Source organism: Rhincodon typus, chromosome 1 (assembly GCF_021869965.1).
Source record: "Rhincodon typus isolate 14 chromosome 1, sRhiTyp1.1, whole genome shotgun sequence".
Taxonomy (NCBI): Eukaryota; Metazoa; Chordata; class Chondrichthyes; order Orectolobiformes; family Rhincodontidae; genus Rhincodon; species Rhincodon typus.
The window spans coordinates 124382420-124401596 of NC_063332.1; the positions used below are offsets into that span (position 1 = coordinate 124382420).

The following is a 19177-nucleotide window of genomic DNA, read 5'->3' on the forward strand; positions in this document are numbered from 1 at the left end:
CTCTATAAACTTGTGCACAACTGGATTTCATATGTAGGAATTTTGTCAGCAAAAGTTTAACTCGTGTAAGTTCATACAGGGTCATTCAACAACTATCTCAACACCTGTGAGTTTTGATAAAACAAGATTCCTTTCGAGTCTTGCGCACAGTAACAAAGTCCATTAATTGGACATCCTCCCCGACTGCTCCCTTTCCCAGCGCCTTCAGGCGGCGCTCTCTGGCGCATGCTCCAACAGTCAGCGAGAGCCGTGGAGGCCGGCCGGCGGGCGGGAGGGCGAGAGCGCGCACCCACACCGAGCGCGCAGGCTCGTCGCACAATGGCGGAGCTGGGTAAGAAGTACTGCGTCTACTGCCTGGCTGATGTGACGAGCCTGCGGCTCCGCTGCACCGAGTGCCAGGACATCGAGCTCTGCCCCGAGTGCTTCTCGGCTGGCGCCGAGATCGGGCAGCATCGGCGCTGGCACGGCTACCAGCTGGTGGACGGCGGGCGGTTCACACTGTGGGGAGCCGAGGCGGAGGGGGGCTGGACGAGCCGGGAGGAGCAGCTGCTGCTCGATGCCATCGAGCAGTACGGCTTCGGCAACTGGGAGGACATGGCCGCGCATGTAGGGGCGCGCGCCCCGGCGGAAGTGATGGAACACTACGTCAGCATGTATATCCATGGCAACCTGGGCAGAGCGTGCATCCCGGATTCCATCCCGAACCGCGTGACTGACCACACGTGCCCGGGGGGCGGCCCCTTGTCGCCCAGTTTAACGGCTCCTCTGCCGCCGCTCGATATCACCGTGGCCGAGCAGCAGCAGCTCGGTTACATGCCGCTGAGGGATGACTACGAGATCGAGTACCTACAGGACGCCGAGACCCTCATTAGTGGCCTGGCCGTCAACTACGACGACGAGGACGTGGATATCGAGCTGAAGCGGGCCCATGTTGACATGTACGTGCGCAAACTGCGGGAGCGGCAGCGCCGCAAGAACATGGCCCGCGACTACAGCCTGGTGCCCGCCTTCCTGGGCAAGGAGCGAAAGGATCGGCCGCTCAAGCGCAAAGTGACTAAGGAGGAGAAGGAGCTGCGGACCAAGCTGCGGCCAATCTGCCAGTTCCTGTCCGCCAAGGAGTTCGACGACTGCTTCGACAACCTGCACAAGGAGCGGGCGCTGCGGGCCAAGATCCGCGAGCTGCAGCGCTACCGGCGCAACGGCATCGCCAAGACCGAGGAGTCGGCCGAGTACGAGGCAGCCCGCCACAAGCGGGAGAAGCGCAAGGAGCTGCGCAACAGCGCGGCCGCCAAGCGCGGCAAGGACGAGGCCGGCAAAGAGGCTGCTGCCGCCGGCGCCACAGCGGAGTTCAACTCCATGGAGAACCTGGCCGGCTTCGACCTGCTGTCCGAGCGGGAGAAACTGCTGTGCAGCTCCCTCAACCTCAGCCCCACACGGTACCTGACCGTCAAGACCATCATCATCAAGGACTATCTGCAGAAGAGGCAGGGCATCCCTTCCAAGAGCCGCCTGCCCAGCTACCTCGACAAAGTCTTAAAGAAGAGGATATTGAATTTCTTAACGGAGAGTGGTTGGATTGCCCGGGACGCTTCTTGACACTGCTTTTTTTTCATCTGGAGGAAAATACTTTTTTTTTCAATGCCACTATGTCCCAAGAAATGCCAAGTGTTTCTTTTTTATCAAAGAAAGTCCAAATGACTTTTGGTGTAGTGTGCAACAGGTAGTCAGCTGTGGATAGGAATACATGGTTTTCATACCGTGGAATTTGACAAATCGCAGCAAACTTTTTCAAGATGAGCTAAAGTAAGCAAGCATGTTAATTAAGCCTTGTTTAAGACAGTTGAGCCATTAAACGAGAGTGCCACCAAAAGTCAAAAGATCTACCTGAAAAAAAATGGTGGTTACATCTGGCTGCTACCTTTTTGGGGTCACATCCTGTAGCTTTACTGGCCCTAAATCAACAAACTGTCCCAACCTTCATCTACTGATGAGCTGAGCAAGAACATGCTAATCTACAGACTGTTCAGGCCTCTTGGCAAGCCCTGATTCTGGCAGATAGCTAAAAGACTATTGGAGTAGGAGGAGGGAATATAATATTGGATAACTGTATTTAATCGATTCACTAAGGGACTTCAGCAAATCTTATGGCCTGTTTGTGATTCTGATTTTTGCGGGGGGGGGGGTTGCATTCTGTAAAACCTGCCCCATGTAAGTTAGTGGCAGGCCCCACTAACTCTTGAAAACAAAAGCAAATAATTGTCAAATGAACAGCCCGAAACTTTATTCAATGTCTGAAAGATGTGCAAAACTTAGGCAGTTGTTGCATTTTGAGTTTCTGCATAACTGATTTGTGGGAGTTCTTTTTTTTAAAACAAGGACAGCGATGTTACATCAGAGGTTCTAATTTGTACAGTTCACTTCACAGAAGTCCTTTTGATTTGTTTAAAATGTAGATTTTTGAATGATCCTGTACGACTCTAGCAAGAGTTCATTGAGAATCTGGGCCTCTTTCAACAGGGTGAAAAATTAGTAGTGGTCCATTGCACAATGAATCGGTGACAGGAGATTGGCTCACTGACATGTTCAAATATTATTCTTAAATGTTACTTAAACCTTTCATGCAAATCTTACAAATTGCCTTCCAAGAAATATTTGTAAACAGTCAGTTTTTTAAGTTATTAAATCAAATACTAATGGCTTATTTTTGCCACTTACTGCTACCCTAAATTTTGAGCCTAATTTCAAAGCATTTTGACTGGTGAAAACTTCCATTCCTTTTCTCAATTATTTCATTCTTTTCTTTATCTTCACACGCAGCTTACTATAAAGTGCAAGAAAATGTCCCATTCTTAGGTGTGTGCCACTTGCATTCTTAAGCTGTACACTATGATATGAGGTGATCGTTTTAAGTTTTCTTCTGCATGAAGTAGCTCCCCATTGCTCTGCCTAAACTTACGAAAATCAAGGACCTCCCATGTTGGCAGCTGTAATCATACATTACACCATGCTGTGTCACAGGGCATGAAGATGACAAAATAACAAGGAAAAGAAAACTTGTTTAAAAATACGGGCTGATATGTTGAAGCTGGCCTGTCAATCTCAAATTATCGTTGGACCATATAACTGTCAGGAAACTACATGTTTATCTCCAGTGCAAAGATGTTTTTGCAAAATGTGTTGCTTCTTTTAAAAAAAAAAGAAACTCCAGGAGTTATTTAGTGAGAGCAGATGTTTGGTTTGTGTAGCCTTGCTGTTGGCAAGTGATGTGCCATGAGATTGCATTTTTTAAATTCAGTATGTGAAATCAGTTTTAAGTGGGGGGTGGAATCAAAAGGCGATGCAGTATTTCTGTCGATTGTTTTATACTAGAAACCTAAAGTGAGCACCAAAAGATTTAAAAACTGATAACCCATTAGCGATTATCAAGGATTTTTAAAATGACAACTTTTAATTTAAATTATGAAATGTGTGCTACATGGTGCTGGCGTCTCATTGTGGCATCTGGATACAGCTACTACTTGATACAGTACTACTTGCTGATCACCACAACATAGTTTTTCAGTTGCTTCTAGTCTAACCATTATTGAATTCCTTTCAAGACTTAAAATGATAAATCTTTCGTTAGTGTAAAACAGGAATAATGCATCGCGCTGCAACCTTGGCATTTTTTTTTACAACAAAAAATCTCAATACATCCTCCTTTATTTACTTGCTTTGGATATATCTCAGTGAGGTTCCATTATACCTTTGCAAAGGGCCTGTTTTTGTGTCAACCAAGTAGGCAGAGAGAGTTGTACCATTTATTAATTAAATTAGTTAGATCAAACCTGTGACCTTTGAATATTCAAAGTTAATTTGGGCAACTTTTTATAAGTTATTTTATGCAATTACAGAACTGGCTTGGAATGTTGCAGAGCTGTGCCAAAAAGTGAATGTGAATAAATGTGTAGTGAAATGTTATAAAATTACTTGCTAATAGTACCAGTTTGTTGCAGTAGAGTTTTGGGAAATTATGGTGCTCTAAGAAAATTTTTGAAGGTGCTAATGCTGTGAGAAAAGAAAAAATGTTCCTAGCTACAAATTCTTATTTTCCCCCTCCACTAAGAAATTCATTCCCTTCTGGCTGCTTTAATTTGAGTAACATAAATTTCTAGTCTTGCTAGCCAGTGGTGGACCGTTTGGTCTTTTTTTTTTAACGGCCCAGAACATACTGACAAAAATAAATCCCTGACCTTTTTCATGTGTTGCTGGCTCACTGTAAGCTCACAACCAGAAAGGGCATTGCGTATTTATTTGCAGGTTATCCCTGACTAAATATTGTACATCATGCTGCATAAGAATACCTTTTTCTGAAGGTTAGAGGAATGCAAAAGCAGGGCTCAGCATATACACAGAATAAAATAAGAACTATTGCCATAGATGGTGTACATTTTGTAATGTGAATAAAATACAACATTAGTAATTTTAAATTAAATTGTCATATCTAATGAAATGATTGGATTTAACCACCTTTGTACAATCATACTGGTTTAAAACCATCAAATGCATCATCTTTTGGAATCCTGTGTACAGAGTTCATCCTGAGTCACTTTAGCTGTATCATCACCATAAGAATTCTACTTGAGTTTGAGTTTTTTGGTCTTGGAATCCATGCTCCACAATAAATTTTCCTTTCTGACCATTTAATTGGATATTCCACTTTTTACAGTGATCTGATTGCCCCACAGTGGCTATGAACAAACTATGTTAAAATGGAGTAGTATGAATATTTCCACACTTAAGGTTTTCTCTCATGAGCAGTCTGCATGCTGAACTCGGATTCATCTGACTTGATGCATTATATATACATTGCGTTTCTGCTACCATGTAACCATTCTGATTCCGTTCCAATATGTGCATGTCACAATCAGGCTAGTAGCTAGTCTTTCCTCTCATCGAGTATTTAGTCTTGGGCATTATTGAGAGTAGATTATTTCCTATCTCGTACCAGTTAATTAAACAGTGAATTCCTGCATTGTTTGACAATTTTTGCAAATGTTAGAAATGAACAACTGCTTCATATTCTGATCTTTAGCCAAAGAACATGGTTTTTGTTCATTGTTTGTTTGTCTTGAGCACCATCACATCTTGACAACACTGCCTGCACCACCTGCTTGATCCCATGCATTGAATTATAAGATGAGTATAACTGCAGACATTAATTTCAGCTGAAAATTGAAACATCCATATTGCTGGCCTAAACACAGATTTTAGTGCTGAAAGAATGGTGTCATCTTCGATGCTACAATCTGCAACATCCAAAGTGCCTGTTCTATCTACAGTAGTCCTTAAACTACATCTAGCATGCTGGAACTAAAACTGAGTTAGTAATTCACAGCAAAGAAAAATGAGATTCTAGGAGAAGAAAAGGCTAAGATGGAATAGAAATCTGTTGAGATGGCTGGAATTGTGTTAAAAGGCTAGTACCTACTTGGGAATGGATGGACTGTTCAGCTGACAATTCATTGAGTCCCAGCAGTGTGCTATTTTACTACTTATCCTTTTGATTTTATTTTACAATTTATGTTGCTTTTTGTTGAAACACAATGGGATGTTTACGGCATTGTTATTGGACCAAGCTGCTGCCGTAGTCTCGCAAGTGAAGTCCATTCTGTGTAGAACTAAGTGAGTCGAGCCCAAATGTCACTGCTTGAACTCCTGCTCCCTGATTTCACCTGGTGTGGTAGATTGTTGTGCTACATTGGACTTTAGTGTTCATGAAGGGCAAAAAATTGACCATGTACGAAGGAAAAAGGACACATGAATTCCTAAGTGTGAGAAAAGGGTAAGTGTGTGGATATCAGCTACATCATGACTGTTTTGATCTAATATATTCTGCTATCAAGCAACCTATTGATACCATGTGGTTACTGAAAATGTGGCCTTTTAAGTGAATTATCACAAGACCACTGGAACTCCGTAGCGCAGAATCAAGACCATTGGAGGCAAGAGAAGCACTGAACAGTAGAAATATCTCCTCTCTCTTGATGAACTAGTAGATACAATGAGTCATTGTTGCTCAGTGTGCAGATTAGAGGTAGAAAGATTCTTCTACAAGTTTCTTTACGGAATGCCATGTTAAAGACTTGTCTTTTGTGGGTTGTAATTGGCTTTTTGGGATAAAAACATCTTGCTCTATTTAAATCAAGGTTAGCATTATTCATTCAATTCCCAGCTTTTGTGGGCACCACATTCTGGTATAGACTTGGCAATAATTTATTAACCTCTTTCAGAGGTTGAAAGGATGAATGGTGAAAACACCAATAGAAATATGTACTTACAATTAAGGCACTTTGTGTGACAATAGAGGTTTACAGCATATTTCACCATATTGTGCCAGATCTAAGAATTTATAGGCACTTGGTGGAAACCGTTTCATTTACCATATTGTAATTTCTCACTTTGGCTGTTTATAAAGTTTGCCAGCAATATATGGTTTTAAGAATTTGACGTAGGGGGATACAGGTTGGTGTATCTATTAATGACTAGTTAGCAGTCAGCATTTAGTATTTTTTGGGTAGAGTAAATTTGGAATGGAAGATCTGTATGCTTTATGCAATCATTGGAATTCTGAATTTGTTAAAACTTCAATATTCCCAGTTTAAGTTACTGGAATGTATTGATTTGCTTTTATTTTTACACTGTTTTCAGTTTATTTGGATGTCTTTGCTAATGTGAATTAATTTATTAACTGGTGAAATATGCTTGAAAATGAGTTTTTAGTTTATGTGGAAGACAGGGCTTTTCCTTCTTTGAGCTCTTTATCTTAAACTAAATGTTAGTTTGTTTGAATTGTGTGAAATAATTACCATTTTGATAGATATCAACACAAGTTCTTCCCTGATAGGAAAACCTAAATGTGATGCTGGGCCTGTTTAAAATTGTAGCATACGTCAGAAAAGGAGGATTAAAGAAAGCTATATTCATGCATGGGGATAATTTAAAATATTCATCAAACTAATTATATTGGTTCTAATTTCCTTGACTGCCGGTGAAGCTGAAGCCATTAAGTTGGACTTTTGCATTGTTACTTGTGTTCTACGCTGCTTGCTTTTACTTTATTTTTGCTGACTCCCTGGAGTGGGTGATGAGTAATAAAACATCTCTAATGTAGAGACACAGATTTATATAATGTGATATGCATGTGTATAGGATTTTATGGAAGGGCAGTGACTCATGTTTGGGTAGGTTGTCTGTAAATATGTGCATTAATTGGTGGAATGGTTATGTACTTGTTTGCTGAATCTGCTCTTTGCAACTTCACAGGTCTGTTGCCTCCAATTGTTCATTGTACTTGTAAGAGATACCTTGCCAATTTATATTCAGGATTTATCTGTTGTAATCAATCCTACATACCAATGTGTATAAGCTGACCCATCATAAATGATGCCATCAGGTTGGGAAAGGGAATGCTTTCATAAAAACTTTTTTGTGCCATCCTTTTGCAGAAGAGGCAAGTTGGACCAGTTAGTCAAACTATATTCAAATGACAGCACCTGCAACTTTCTGACCATTTTTCTATTTCCTATATTTTGTCCGATGTTTGATACCTAAGCTGCTTATTTGTTGTATTGAAGTTATTGTGAGAATTCATGACAATCGGAGAGTTAATTGCTTTCCTAGAGCAATCAGTATCCTGTGTGCAGTTCAACGGTAATAAATATAGTTTCTTTGCCACTCTGGGTGTTATGAAATTTTACTAACTAACAATTTTTTTAAAAAAATTTCATGAATTTTCCTCTTTAAAGAAGAAAATTATCTTTCATATCTCTAACCAATTTTTGCAGCAGTAAAGTAGCAATTAATAAGACTTTAAAGTGCACAGTTCTTGATTATTCCTAGTATCTTTTTGCTGTTTAACAACATTTACAAAAATTAATCTAAATGGATTGTTGTGACCCTTTGCAGAATAGTGATCATAAAATTTATTTTTATTTGTTGTTCGGGAGGATAAAGTTATCAACTGTCTGAAGAAAATTTGGAGGAAGTAAAGGTATTTTTTATTCCTGAAATCCTTTTTTATTATTTCTATGGAAAGATCTTTCACATTACATTACTATGTTTGTCATTTATGCTTAGAAAAAGTAGATTATTTTTGTACATTTTTATTTCTAGACATTTAAGGTAATGTAGAGATGTGCAAAGAATTGCAGGACACTTTCATGTTCACTTTTTTTAGTACATTGAGTTTTTTTTTTAAATTTTGTGCAGAAGTGCTACTGAGAATAGTTGATATAAAATCAAGACCCACTTTCAGCCCTGCTCTGAATGTGTACTTATGTATTTTGAATTGAATGTAATGCATTCAAGAGAGCATTTTGAAAACAGGAATTGTGCTGAGCAACACACAAATTTATTACTGGGTGCTCAATGCTTACATCAGCGCATTTTTTTTTTTACTGTTGCTTCTTGTGAGAATAATTGCAGTTTACTTTGTCTATGGCTATATTAAAATTGCATGTTACAATGAATGTGGTCATAAGTTGCTTGCATGAGTTTTTCCAAAAAAGCATTGTCCTAACAGGACCTTACCAGTGACCTCTGGGTCTGACTATCACACATACCCTTAGCATTCTGTTACCATTTGACTCTATAGAACATTCCTAGCTACCTTTTTTACTGTCTTCCCCCCCACCCCCATTCTTAATTTGTGGGTGATCCCACAAGGCTTGCATTTATTGTCCATCTCTAGTTTTCCTTTGGGTAGTTTGTGGCAGCTACTGCTATGACCCACTGAAATCCATACAGTGATGGTGCTCCTATAATGTTGGATAGGTTTTTAATATGTTACCGTATTAAGGCTGTCTACCTTTTTTTAATGTACAGATTTCATTGATAAGGTCTAGGAAATGTGATGGTGTCGTAGTAATGTAACTGGACTAGTGATACATAATCTGATGTTCTGGTGGTACGGGTTCAAATTAAAAACTAGTCTAGTAGCTGATTGTTGTAAAAACCTGTCTGGTTCATTAGTGTGACTCCAAACCACAGCAATGTCATTGACCATTTCCTTCTGCTCTCTGAAATGGCCAGAGCCACTCAGTTCAGGGGCAGTTACAGATGGGCAACAAATGGTAGTCCATGTATCATGAATGATTCTTTTGACATGGGTAGCTTCTCATTAGTGACCCCACACCTTTTCATAGCCATAATTAGCAAGCACATACACAGGTTCTCAACTGTTTTATTCAGCAACTATATTCAAAACTTAAAGCTAGCAGATAATTTCTATAGTTTATTTTTATTCATTCATTCATGGGCTGAAGGCGTTGCTGGCAAGGCCAGCATTTATTGCCTATCTGTGTAATTGCTCAGTCAAAGTCAACTACATTGCTGTAGGTCTGGAGTCACATGTAGGCCAGACCTTCCGTAAAGAACATTAGTGAACCAGGTGGATTTTTCTGACCATCGGCAATGGATTCATGGTCGTCATTAAACTTCCAATTTCAGATTTTTATTGAATTCAAATTCTACCATCTGCTGTGGCAGCATTCAAACCTTGATCCCAGAACGTTACCTGGACCTCTGGATTAACGGTTCAGCGATAATACCACTCGGCTGTTGCCTTCCCTAATGTTCTAATGTGATTTGCATATTCCTTTTTGAATTGGTTTGATTTTCTAGCCACCTGACTAATCTTTGTATAATTCCCATTTGAAAAATAACTGGGCTGTTTATCTGTGATAAAGTGGATGGTGCTCTTAATTAAAAATCGTGAGTACCAAGTCCAACAAGAAATAATTTATTCATTGTTCTAATTTGATGTATTGGTTTTCAGCCTTCAGAGTTGGTTAAAATCTTTAAAGGCCGATGAAGTAATGTTGCTTTAACTACCCTTTTTTGAATTTTTCTTGTCGTTTTGCACTTTTGCAATTCATTGTTACTCTATCCTGAGCTGCAAGTTAGGGTAAGCTATTCAGCCTCTCGAGCCTCTTCCACCAATCAATGAGATATGGCTGATCTGTGGCCTATCTCCATATACCTGCCTTAGGCCTATAATCTCTCATACCTGTTTGTTTAATAACAATTATCTATGTCAGATTTTAAAAAAAAAACAACTGATCTAGCATCAACTGCCATTTGTGGAAGAGTTGCAAACCTTTACGCCCTCTGTGTAGAAATACTTCCTAATACCTCTCCTGAACAGTCTGGTTCTAATTAGAGTCATAGAGACAAACAGCACGGAAACAAACCTTTTGGTCCAACTCGTCCATGCTCACCAGATATCTTTAAATTATGGCTCAGCGTTTGGCCCATATCCCTCTGAACCCTTCCTATTCATATACCCATCCGGAGGCCTTTTTAAGTGTTGTAACTATACCAGCCTCTACCACTTCCCCTGGCAGCTCGTTCCATACACGCACCATTCTCTGCATGGAACAGTTGTCCCTTAGGTCCCTTGTCAATCTTTCCCCCCTCACCATAAACCAATGCCGTCTAGTTTTGGACTCCCCTACCCTGGGGAAAAGACCTTGACTATTCACCCTGTGCATGCTCCTCATGAATTTATAAACTTATATGTGGTCCTCTGTCTCTGACGCTCCAGGGAAAATAGCCCCAGCCTATTCAGCCTATTCAGCCTCTCCCTATAGCTCAAACCTTCCAACATCCTCATAAATCTTTTCTGAACCTTTTTTCAATTTTCATAACAGCTTTCCCGAAGCAGGGAGACCAGAATGTAATGCAATATTCCAATAGTGGCCTAACCAATGTCCTGTACAGCTGCAACATGACCTCTCAACTCCTATATTCATTACACTAACCAATAAAGGCAAGCGTACCAAATGCAGTCTTCACTACCCTGTCTACCTGTGACTCCACTTTCAAGGAACTATGAACCTGCACTTCAAGGTCTCTTTGTTTGGCAACACTCACCTACCACTCCCTTACCAGAACTTTTACACATAATGGTAAAGCCCTGCTTTGATTTGCCCTAGCAAAATGCAGCACATTACATTTATATAAATTAAACTCTGCTAATCCTTGGCCCATCTGCTCGAGGTCCTGTTGTATGTTGAGTTGACCCTCTTGGCTGTTCACCCCACCACCAATTTTGCTGTCATCTGCAAACTTACTAGCTGGACCTCCTAAATTCACACCCAAATCATTTACATAAATGACAAAAAGCAGCAGACCCAGCACCAATCTTTGCTGTTCAACGCTGCTCACAGGCCTCCAGTCTGAAAAGCAACCCTCCACAACCCTCTCTCCTCCCTTTGAGTCTGTTATATATCCAAAAGGCTAGTTCTCACTGTATTCCATGTGATTTAACTTTGCGAACCAGTCTACTATGTGAAACCTTGTCAAACACCTTACTGGTGTCCACTGCTCTGCCTTCATCAATCCTCTTTTTATTACTAATTCAAAGTACTCAAGTTAATGAGATACGATTTTCTACGCACAAAGCCATGTTGACTATCCCTAATCAGTCCTTGCCTTTCCAAATACATGTGAATCCTGACCCCCCCGAATCCCCCTCCAACAATTTGACCACCACCAATGTCAGACTCACTGGTCTCTAGTTCCCTGGCTTTTTCATTATCACGTTTCTTAAATAATGGCATCACGTTAGTCAATTTCTAGTCTTCCAGCACATTGCCTGTAGCTATCAATGATACGAACATCTTTGCGAGAGGCCCAGCAATCACTTCACTAGTATCTGACAGAGTTCTAGGGTATGCCTGATCAGGTCCCAGGGATTTATCCACCTTCACGTGTCTTAAGACATCCAGCACCACCACCTCTGTAATATGACCAGTTTTCAAGATATTGCTATTTATTTTCCCAAGTTCTGTAGCTTCCATATCCTTCTCTACAGTAAACACCTGATGCAAAATATTTTAGTATCACCCATTCCTGCAGTTCCACACGTAGGCGGACTTCATGAACTTTAAGGGGCCCTATTCTCTCCCTACTTTTTTTTTTGTCATCACATTTTTGTAGTATCCCTTTAGATTCTCCTTAACCCTATTTGCCAAAGCTATCTTGTGTCCCCTTGTCCTCCTGATTTCCTTCTGAGAATACTCCGACAGCCCTTATACTCTTCTAGGGATTCACTCAATCCCAGCTGTCCATACCTAACATTGGTTCTGTTTCTGGTCAAAAAACAGAACCAACATTTCTCTAGTCATGGCATTCCCCACACTACCAGCTTTACCCTTCACCCTAACGGGAACATACTGTCTCTGGACTCCATTTTGAAGGCTTCCTGTTTTCCAGCTGTCCCTATACCTGTGACTATCTGTCCCAATCAACTTTTGAAAGTTCTTGCCTAATTAATGTAAAACTCACCTTCCTCCAATTTAGAACTTCAACTTTTAGGTCAGGTCTATCCATTTCCATCACTAGTTTAAATCTAATTGTCTGAGAATAGCAATCATAATTCTATATCCCCAAGTGCTACAATCCTCAACCATTGGAAACAGGTTAGATAAAGAAACTGTCATTTCCTCTTAATGTCTTGATGACTTTGATCAGATCATTCCTTAATCTTTTAAACTCCAGAGAAAACAGGCTTAAGTTGGGTAATCATTCTTCAAACCTTAAGTCCAGGTATAAGACTTGTAAACCTAATGTTCTGAAAGAACATGTTTCAGTTGTACCATGCCACTGGTTTACAATTCCATGGAGTTTATGCAGCATGGGAAAAGGCCCTTCAGCATATAGTGTCTATGCTTGTCATCAAGCATCTGTTCAGATCCCATTCTTCAGCACTTGGTCTGTAGCCTTCTATGCCATGGCATTTGAAGTGCTCATCTGAATGCTACTAAAGTATCTTGAGAGTTCCTGCCTTCACCACCCTTTTAAGTTCCAGATACCTTGCACCTTTGTAGGTGGAGATGGGGGACAGGGAGAGAAATCCTTTCCTCAGATACCCTTTTAAACCATTTGCTCCTTGCTTTTCAAGCTGATCCCGGTTATTCTGGGTCTAAACACTACCTTCCCTGTCCGTTACCCACAGCATATCCTGTCATGACATGGGCTGCCTTTGGATTTTCCTTAATGTTACCTGCCAATCTTTTTCATGTTCCTTCTTTGCTCTCCTAAATTGTTTAAGTAAACTCCTGCATTGCTTATACTTGAGTACTTGCTGTTTCAAACCCCTGCCTGGTATTAGCTTCTTCTTTTTATCTTATCCAATGCTGTATGTCGCTTGACAGCTTGGGTTCTCTACTTGTTGGTCCCACCCTTCACCTTCTTTGGAAACACATTGGCTTTGTACTATTATCCTTTTTCAAATGTTACCCACTACTCTGGATTTTCCTGCAAGTAGCTACTCCCAACTTCTTTGGCTATATCCTGTCTTATGTTTTAAAAAAAAAAAAAAATTAGCACCCCCACCCACCCCAAACCCTTTCAGAACCTTGATTGCCAGTCCTCATTTGACCTCATCTGTAATTGTCTCAAATCTTATGGAATTATGGTCACTCAGAAATTCTACCCCACTGACACATCTACTACTTGTCCTGCTGCATTATCTAAAATTAGATTCCTGCATTGTTCCTTTCTTGTTGGGCTTTGTGCTGGGTTTCAAAAAAAACCCCACCGGGACAGCCTTAAAGAATTCTGTCCCTCTAAGACAAATGTGAAGGCTATCTCTTCCTGATTGTTTGCTTGGAATGTACTATAGACTAAGTTATTGTTCTTAATTTTTACATATTTGGCCTTATTTGAGGAATAACTCAATCCTACTGCAGTAATTAATATTGCAACTCCATGATCTCAGTTTACACCCTTCTATCTCACCTGAATGTTCTATGCTGTGGAATATTGAGATGCCAGTCCTGTCCCTCCCTCAACTATATTTCTGTGATAGCAATTATGTAACATTCCCATGCACTAACCTACTTTTTACTTGAAAGAAACTTTGCATTAAAATAAATGCCATCTCGAGTTGCCATGGTCCCTTATGCTTTAACTTAAGTATATTCACACTGCTTTCTAGACTGTCTACATTACTCACTAATGAACCTCCACTCCATATCCCATGACACTGCCAAATTTGTGTAAACCACCACCAACCCCTCCCCAATGCTGAATTGGGTTTCTGTAGTGTATCTTGTAAATAGTACACAGTCCTGCTACCATGGGTGGTGGAGGGAGTGGATGTAGTGCCAGTCAAGTGGGCTGCTTTATCCTGGATGGTGTTAAGCTTCTTGTTGGGGCTGTACTCATCCAGACAAGTGCAGAGCAACCAGCACAGTCCTGACTTGTGCCTCGTAGATGGGTGGATAGGCTTTGGGGAGTCAAGAGGTGAGTTACTTGCCACAGTATACCTAGCCTCTGATCTGCTCTTGTAGCCACTGTGTTTCTGGTCAATAGTAACCCCCAGGATGTTGATAGTGGGGTATTTAGTAATAGTAACACTATTGAATGTCAAGGAGCAGTGGTTAGATTTTCTCATATTGGGAATGGTCATAGCCTGGCATTTGTGGTATAAATGTTACTTTTTGCTTGTCAGCCCAAGCTTGAATGTTGTCCAGATTTTCTTGTATTTGAACATGGACTTCTTCAGTAGCTGAGGACACAGGAATGATACTGAACATTTGTGCAATCATCAGTGAACATCCCCATAGCTGACCTTTGAGGGACAGAAGGTCATTGTTAAAACTTAAGATAGCTGGGCCTAGGACACTACCCTGAGGAACTCCTGCAGAGATGACGTGGAACTGAAATGACTGACCTCCAACAACCACCACCATCTTCCTATGTTCCAGGTATGACTCCAACCAGTGGAAAGGTTACCCCCAATACCTATTAATTGTCTTGCTAGGACTCCTTGATGTCAAAGGGCTATCACTCTCTCATCACCTCTGGGATTCAGCTCTTTTGTCCATCATTAATCCAAGCCTGTAATGAGGTCAGGAGCTGAGTAGCCTTGGGGGAACTCAAACTAGATGTTGCTGAGCAGGTGCTGCTTGATAGGACTACTGATGACACCTTCCATCACTTCTGATGATCGAGAGTAGACTGATGGGGTGGTAATTGACTGAGTTGGATTTGTGCTGCTTATATGCATGAAATACCTGGGTAACTTTCCACACTTTCAAGTAGATGCCAGCATTGGGACTGTATACCATGGTACTGTCCTGGTGGTGGGACAGGACATATCTAAGGAGGGTGATGGTGTTAGGGACATTGCCTGTAAGGTATGATTCTGTTGGTATGACTCTGTCAGGCTGTTGTTTGACTAGTCTGTGAGACAGTTTTTAGTAAGGAGGACTTTGATCAAATCACATAGTAATGTGAGAAAACAATTCAGCCTGCCCTGTTGTTCTATACCACGACTGGTCATCTCAATACCACTTTGCACCACCTATAAACTACACTGAGTCTGAAGAAAACTATCCACTTCTGTCTTGAACCTGCTTAATAATTAAGCTTCCACAACCCTTGAGATACCCAGTAAGAACTATGGATGCTGTAAATCAGGAACAATAACAAAGTTGCTGGAAAAGCAGGTCTGGCAGCATCTGTGAAGGAAAAAACAGTTAACATTTCAGGTCTGGTCACCCTTCCTCAGAACTCTAGCTACTCATGCAACTTAAATTTCGGTCTCAATGAGCATCCTCAATTCAAGTCACTTAGCTGTTCTATGAGCTGCCAAAGCCTAAGCTTTAGAATTCTCTCCCATAACCTCTCTGCTTCTTCTTGAAGTATCTTAACATTGTAAAATGCCTAAGACACAAAACGTATGAAATAGCAGCAGAAGTAGATCATTTCGACCCTCCAGTATGGTCCACCATTCAATATTTTCACGGCAACTGTTTGTTTTCAATTCCACATTCTAATTCAACCTTGATAATCTGAGATTCCCTTGTGTAACAAGTAATTCTACCTCTGCTTTAAAGTAGTCATTGACCTTAGTTACTGCACCTTCTGAGGCAGTGTTCTCAATTACACAGTTTTTTATTCTTTCCACATCCACTGTGTCAAGACCTTTCAGGATCTTACATACTTTAAATCAAGTCATTTTCACTCTGAACTCGTGATCAATCTTTCCACATAACAGAACCAATACTTCCAGCTATAAATCTAATTAGCCACCTCTGAACTGCCTCCAATGCATTCACATCCTTCCTTAACTAAGGATCCCAAAACAATGCACAGCATTCAAGATGTGATCTCAAACGTATTGTGTAACTGAAGCACAATATCCTTTTTCAGTCAATTCCTCAAAGGATAGCATTGTATTAGCCACTTTGATTACATGCTGTACCTGCATAGGGATGTTTTGTGACTTGTACTAGAAACTTAGATCCCTCTGCACATCAGTCCTGCGGTCATTTGCTGTTTAAAGAATGCTCTTTTATTTTACACTCTTCCAGTCAAAGTTAGCAAATTCACATTTTCCCACATTATACTCATTTGCCAAATTTTTGTCCATCCATTCTATCTGTACCCACCTGTAAACTCTTACCACATACTTTTCAACCTGTCTTCTGCAGACAGCTACCAGGTCTTCATCCCTCCTATCCAAATTATTGATACGCATTCCACTTGTCACAGGCAAAAACCCATTTTATGCTAATGTTATCTGTTGCCAGCAATATTCTATCCATACTAAATGTTATCTTCTTTGCTATGAGCTTTTATTTTCCACAATAACCTTGGTGGTACATCAAATACAGCATGTCTACAGGTCCCCCTTTTATCCACAGCACACTACCCCTCCAGCTGTTTTCTAATTAAACTGTTCAGTGATATTATTACATCATTTTGGAGCAGGTGGAACTTGAACCTGAGTCTCCTGACCCAAAGGTACAGACACTACCTCTGCACTACAAGAGACCTTTCACATTACTCAAACAAGTTTAACATGATTTGCCTTTCACAGAAACATGCTGACTCTTTCCAAGCTGTGCCCAGCTATGACCTCTTAATTTACAGATTTCAACTCACCCCATGACAAATGTCAAGCTAACTGTCCTATACCTCTGCTCTTTTTTTTTCTCTCATTCCTTTCTTGAAAAGGCTATTTTTTCACCACTATTCAATTTGATGGGGCCGTTCATAAATCAAGAATTTTGAAAAATTCTCATTAAATGCTTGCTTAAGACCATAGGGTTTGTGTCAGTATCCATAGACTTTCAGACTACAGCTCCATTAATTTGCAATTTCCCTAAGTTACCCTCTCCCTTACAATCTGATTGTTATTACAGTAATGATTTTTATCCACTATGAAGTCAGAGGCAAAACATTTATTAATTTCATCTACTATAAAACTCCCCATTCTCTCGCACTAATGCTCACTTGTTTCCTTTCTAAATTTCTTTCTGTAGAAACATTTCCTATTAACTTACATTTCTAGCTGGTTTCCTCTCATTCTGTCTTCCTGATTTAGCCTTTAGTTAAACTCTGCTGTTCTCTCTTCTGACCTGTCATCATATTTGCCACTCATCTTTGTGCAGTTACTTTTCCTCCTTTAATCTTGAGGCTTTCCCTAACTTTATGTAATCATGGATGGTGGGTCCTCTATCTACAATTTTAGATTGTATTATCTGCAATTTTATTAATCTATCCCCTGACCTAGTTCACCAGTTCAACTCAGCCACCTCTGCTTTCATGCCCAGATAACTTGCCCCTATTAAGTTTAAAATACTAGTTTTACACCTGGTCTTTCAAACTGGATGTAAAATTCAAATATATGATCACATCTACCTAGGGATACTTGTTACTTTGAAGTCATGCATTATTCCTGTTACATTACAATACCAAGTGTAATATAACTTACTGCTCTAAGAAACTATCTTGAAAGCATTCTATAAACTCATCTAGTCTGCTACTTTGAAAACAAAGGTGAACCTTTGAAAACATTAAAGCACAGCTTTCAGCAAGGTTACTGCAACATAATTGTCTTCCATAAGGGCTTCCGTTAGTCTTTATTTCAATATTGGGTAGTGTCTGTGCCACTCAGTTATTCATCATTGTCATAGAGCCCTACAGCATGGAGTCAGGCACTTTGGCCCAAAGTGGTCCATGCACACTTACCCCATATCCTACTAAAACTTTCCTATCTATGTATTTATCCAAATGCCTTTAAAATGTTAATGTACCTGCCTCAACCACTTCTGCTGGCAGCTCATTCCATATGTCTTTTATCCCTTCAAAAGGAAGAAGCAGTACCACGAAACACACCAAAGGAAAAAAGAATCATTGTTGAAAACCCTGAGTCTATATAGGCAGATGGCTGCTGAATTCATACACAGCAGTAGATGACAAAATAGAATGTATTCATTTTGGGTAGTATTAGCTTTCTCAATGGCATACTTTGTATCAATTTTTTCCTGCAGAAATTCATGAGCCTACAGCCACAATGGAGCAGAGAAAGGAAGAAATCTAATGGGAAGAAAATGAATGTGCAGCTGTCTTGAAACAACCATCAAGAACTATCTGAATACAATACCATACTGCTGCCTGATGAATATATTAAGTGTCAAGGTACTGGGGACTTCAAAACAAAGACTATTATACCTGCTGTTTTCTGGTGCAATTTCAGATTTTCAAACTGTCAAATCTCCGAAACGCAAGCTCAATCTGCTAAGGTAGTGCATCGCTCCTAGTATGACAAAAAGCAGTACTCATCCACAGAGGAGGTTCTTTGTAAAGACCAGTGAGTGACATAGCTCACTGATGAAATGTAAATGAGAGCTATGGGGAATAGTCTCAAAAGGTAGTGTTATCCACTAGCTTGTTTCTGCTGTTTCAAACTTTGAAATGTTAAACTTCCAATACATGATTAATAACAAGTTTAATAACCACAAAAATAATATTCATACCTGCATTATGAAGTAGCTCAGGAATAATCAGTTGTATCTTAATGAGTTTAAGACAAAAATGAGTTTACTATTGAGAAGTTGTGACAAGGTTTAAAAATTGGAATCTGAAATATAGTAGACTAAACTCTATTTGCCCGACACATTAACCCCAGCAGCTTTCTCTGACCAAAGATGCTGCTGAACGTGATTTTTTTTGTCACTGTTTAGATTTGAAAGACAAAACAGTGCTGGTTGAAGTAGTTTGCTTAAAAAAGTTACTGATTTTCTGAAGGGTCCCAAACCGAAATGTCAGCTTTCTTGTTCCTCTCGCTCCACACTTTATCATCTCTGGTTGAAGTAGTACTTTTGAGCTCATTGGT

General features: G+C 40.2%; 1 protein-coding gene across 2 annotated transcripts; it reads left to right on the forward strand.

Annotated features, from left to right (window-relative positions):
* The first annotated feature begins 243 nt into the window (after positions 1–243).
* Positions 244–18780, forward strand: tada2b (transcriptional adaptor 2B). Of its 2 annotated transcripts, XR_007265520.1 has the most exons (2): positions 244–1803; positions 18333–18780. XR_007265520.1 is itself a non-coding variant. In XM_048616452.1 (1 exon), exon 1 carries the CDS (start codon positions 319–321, stop codon positions 1594–1596), a length of 1278 nt encoding a protein of 425 aa, XP_048472409.1. In that variant the 5' UTR covers positions 244–318; the 3' UTR covers positions 1597–2714. The 2 variants fall into 2 exon arrangements, 1 of the variants encoding a protein (XP_048472409.1); XM_048616452.1 differs by lacking the exon at positions 18333–18780 and having other exon boundaries at positions 244–2714.
* Positions 18781–19177: the final 397 nt, after the last annotated feature.

What these genes read in the sequence shown, in the direction of transcription:
- tada2b (XM_048616452.1), top strand. Translation starts at nt 319, where the DNA reads ATGGCGGAGCTGGGTAAGAAGTACTGCGTCTACTGCCTGGCTGATGTG.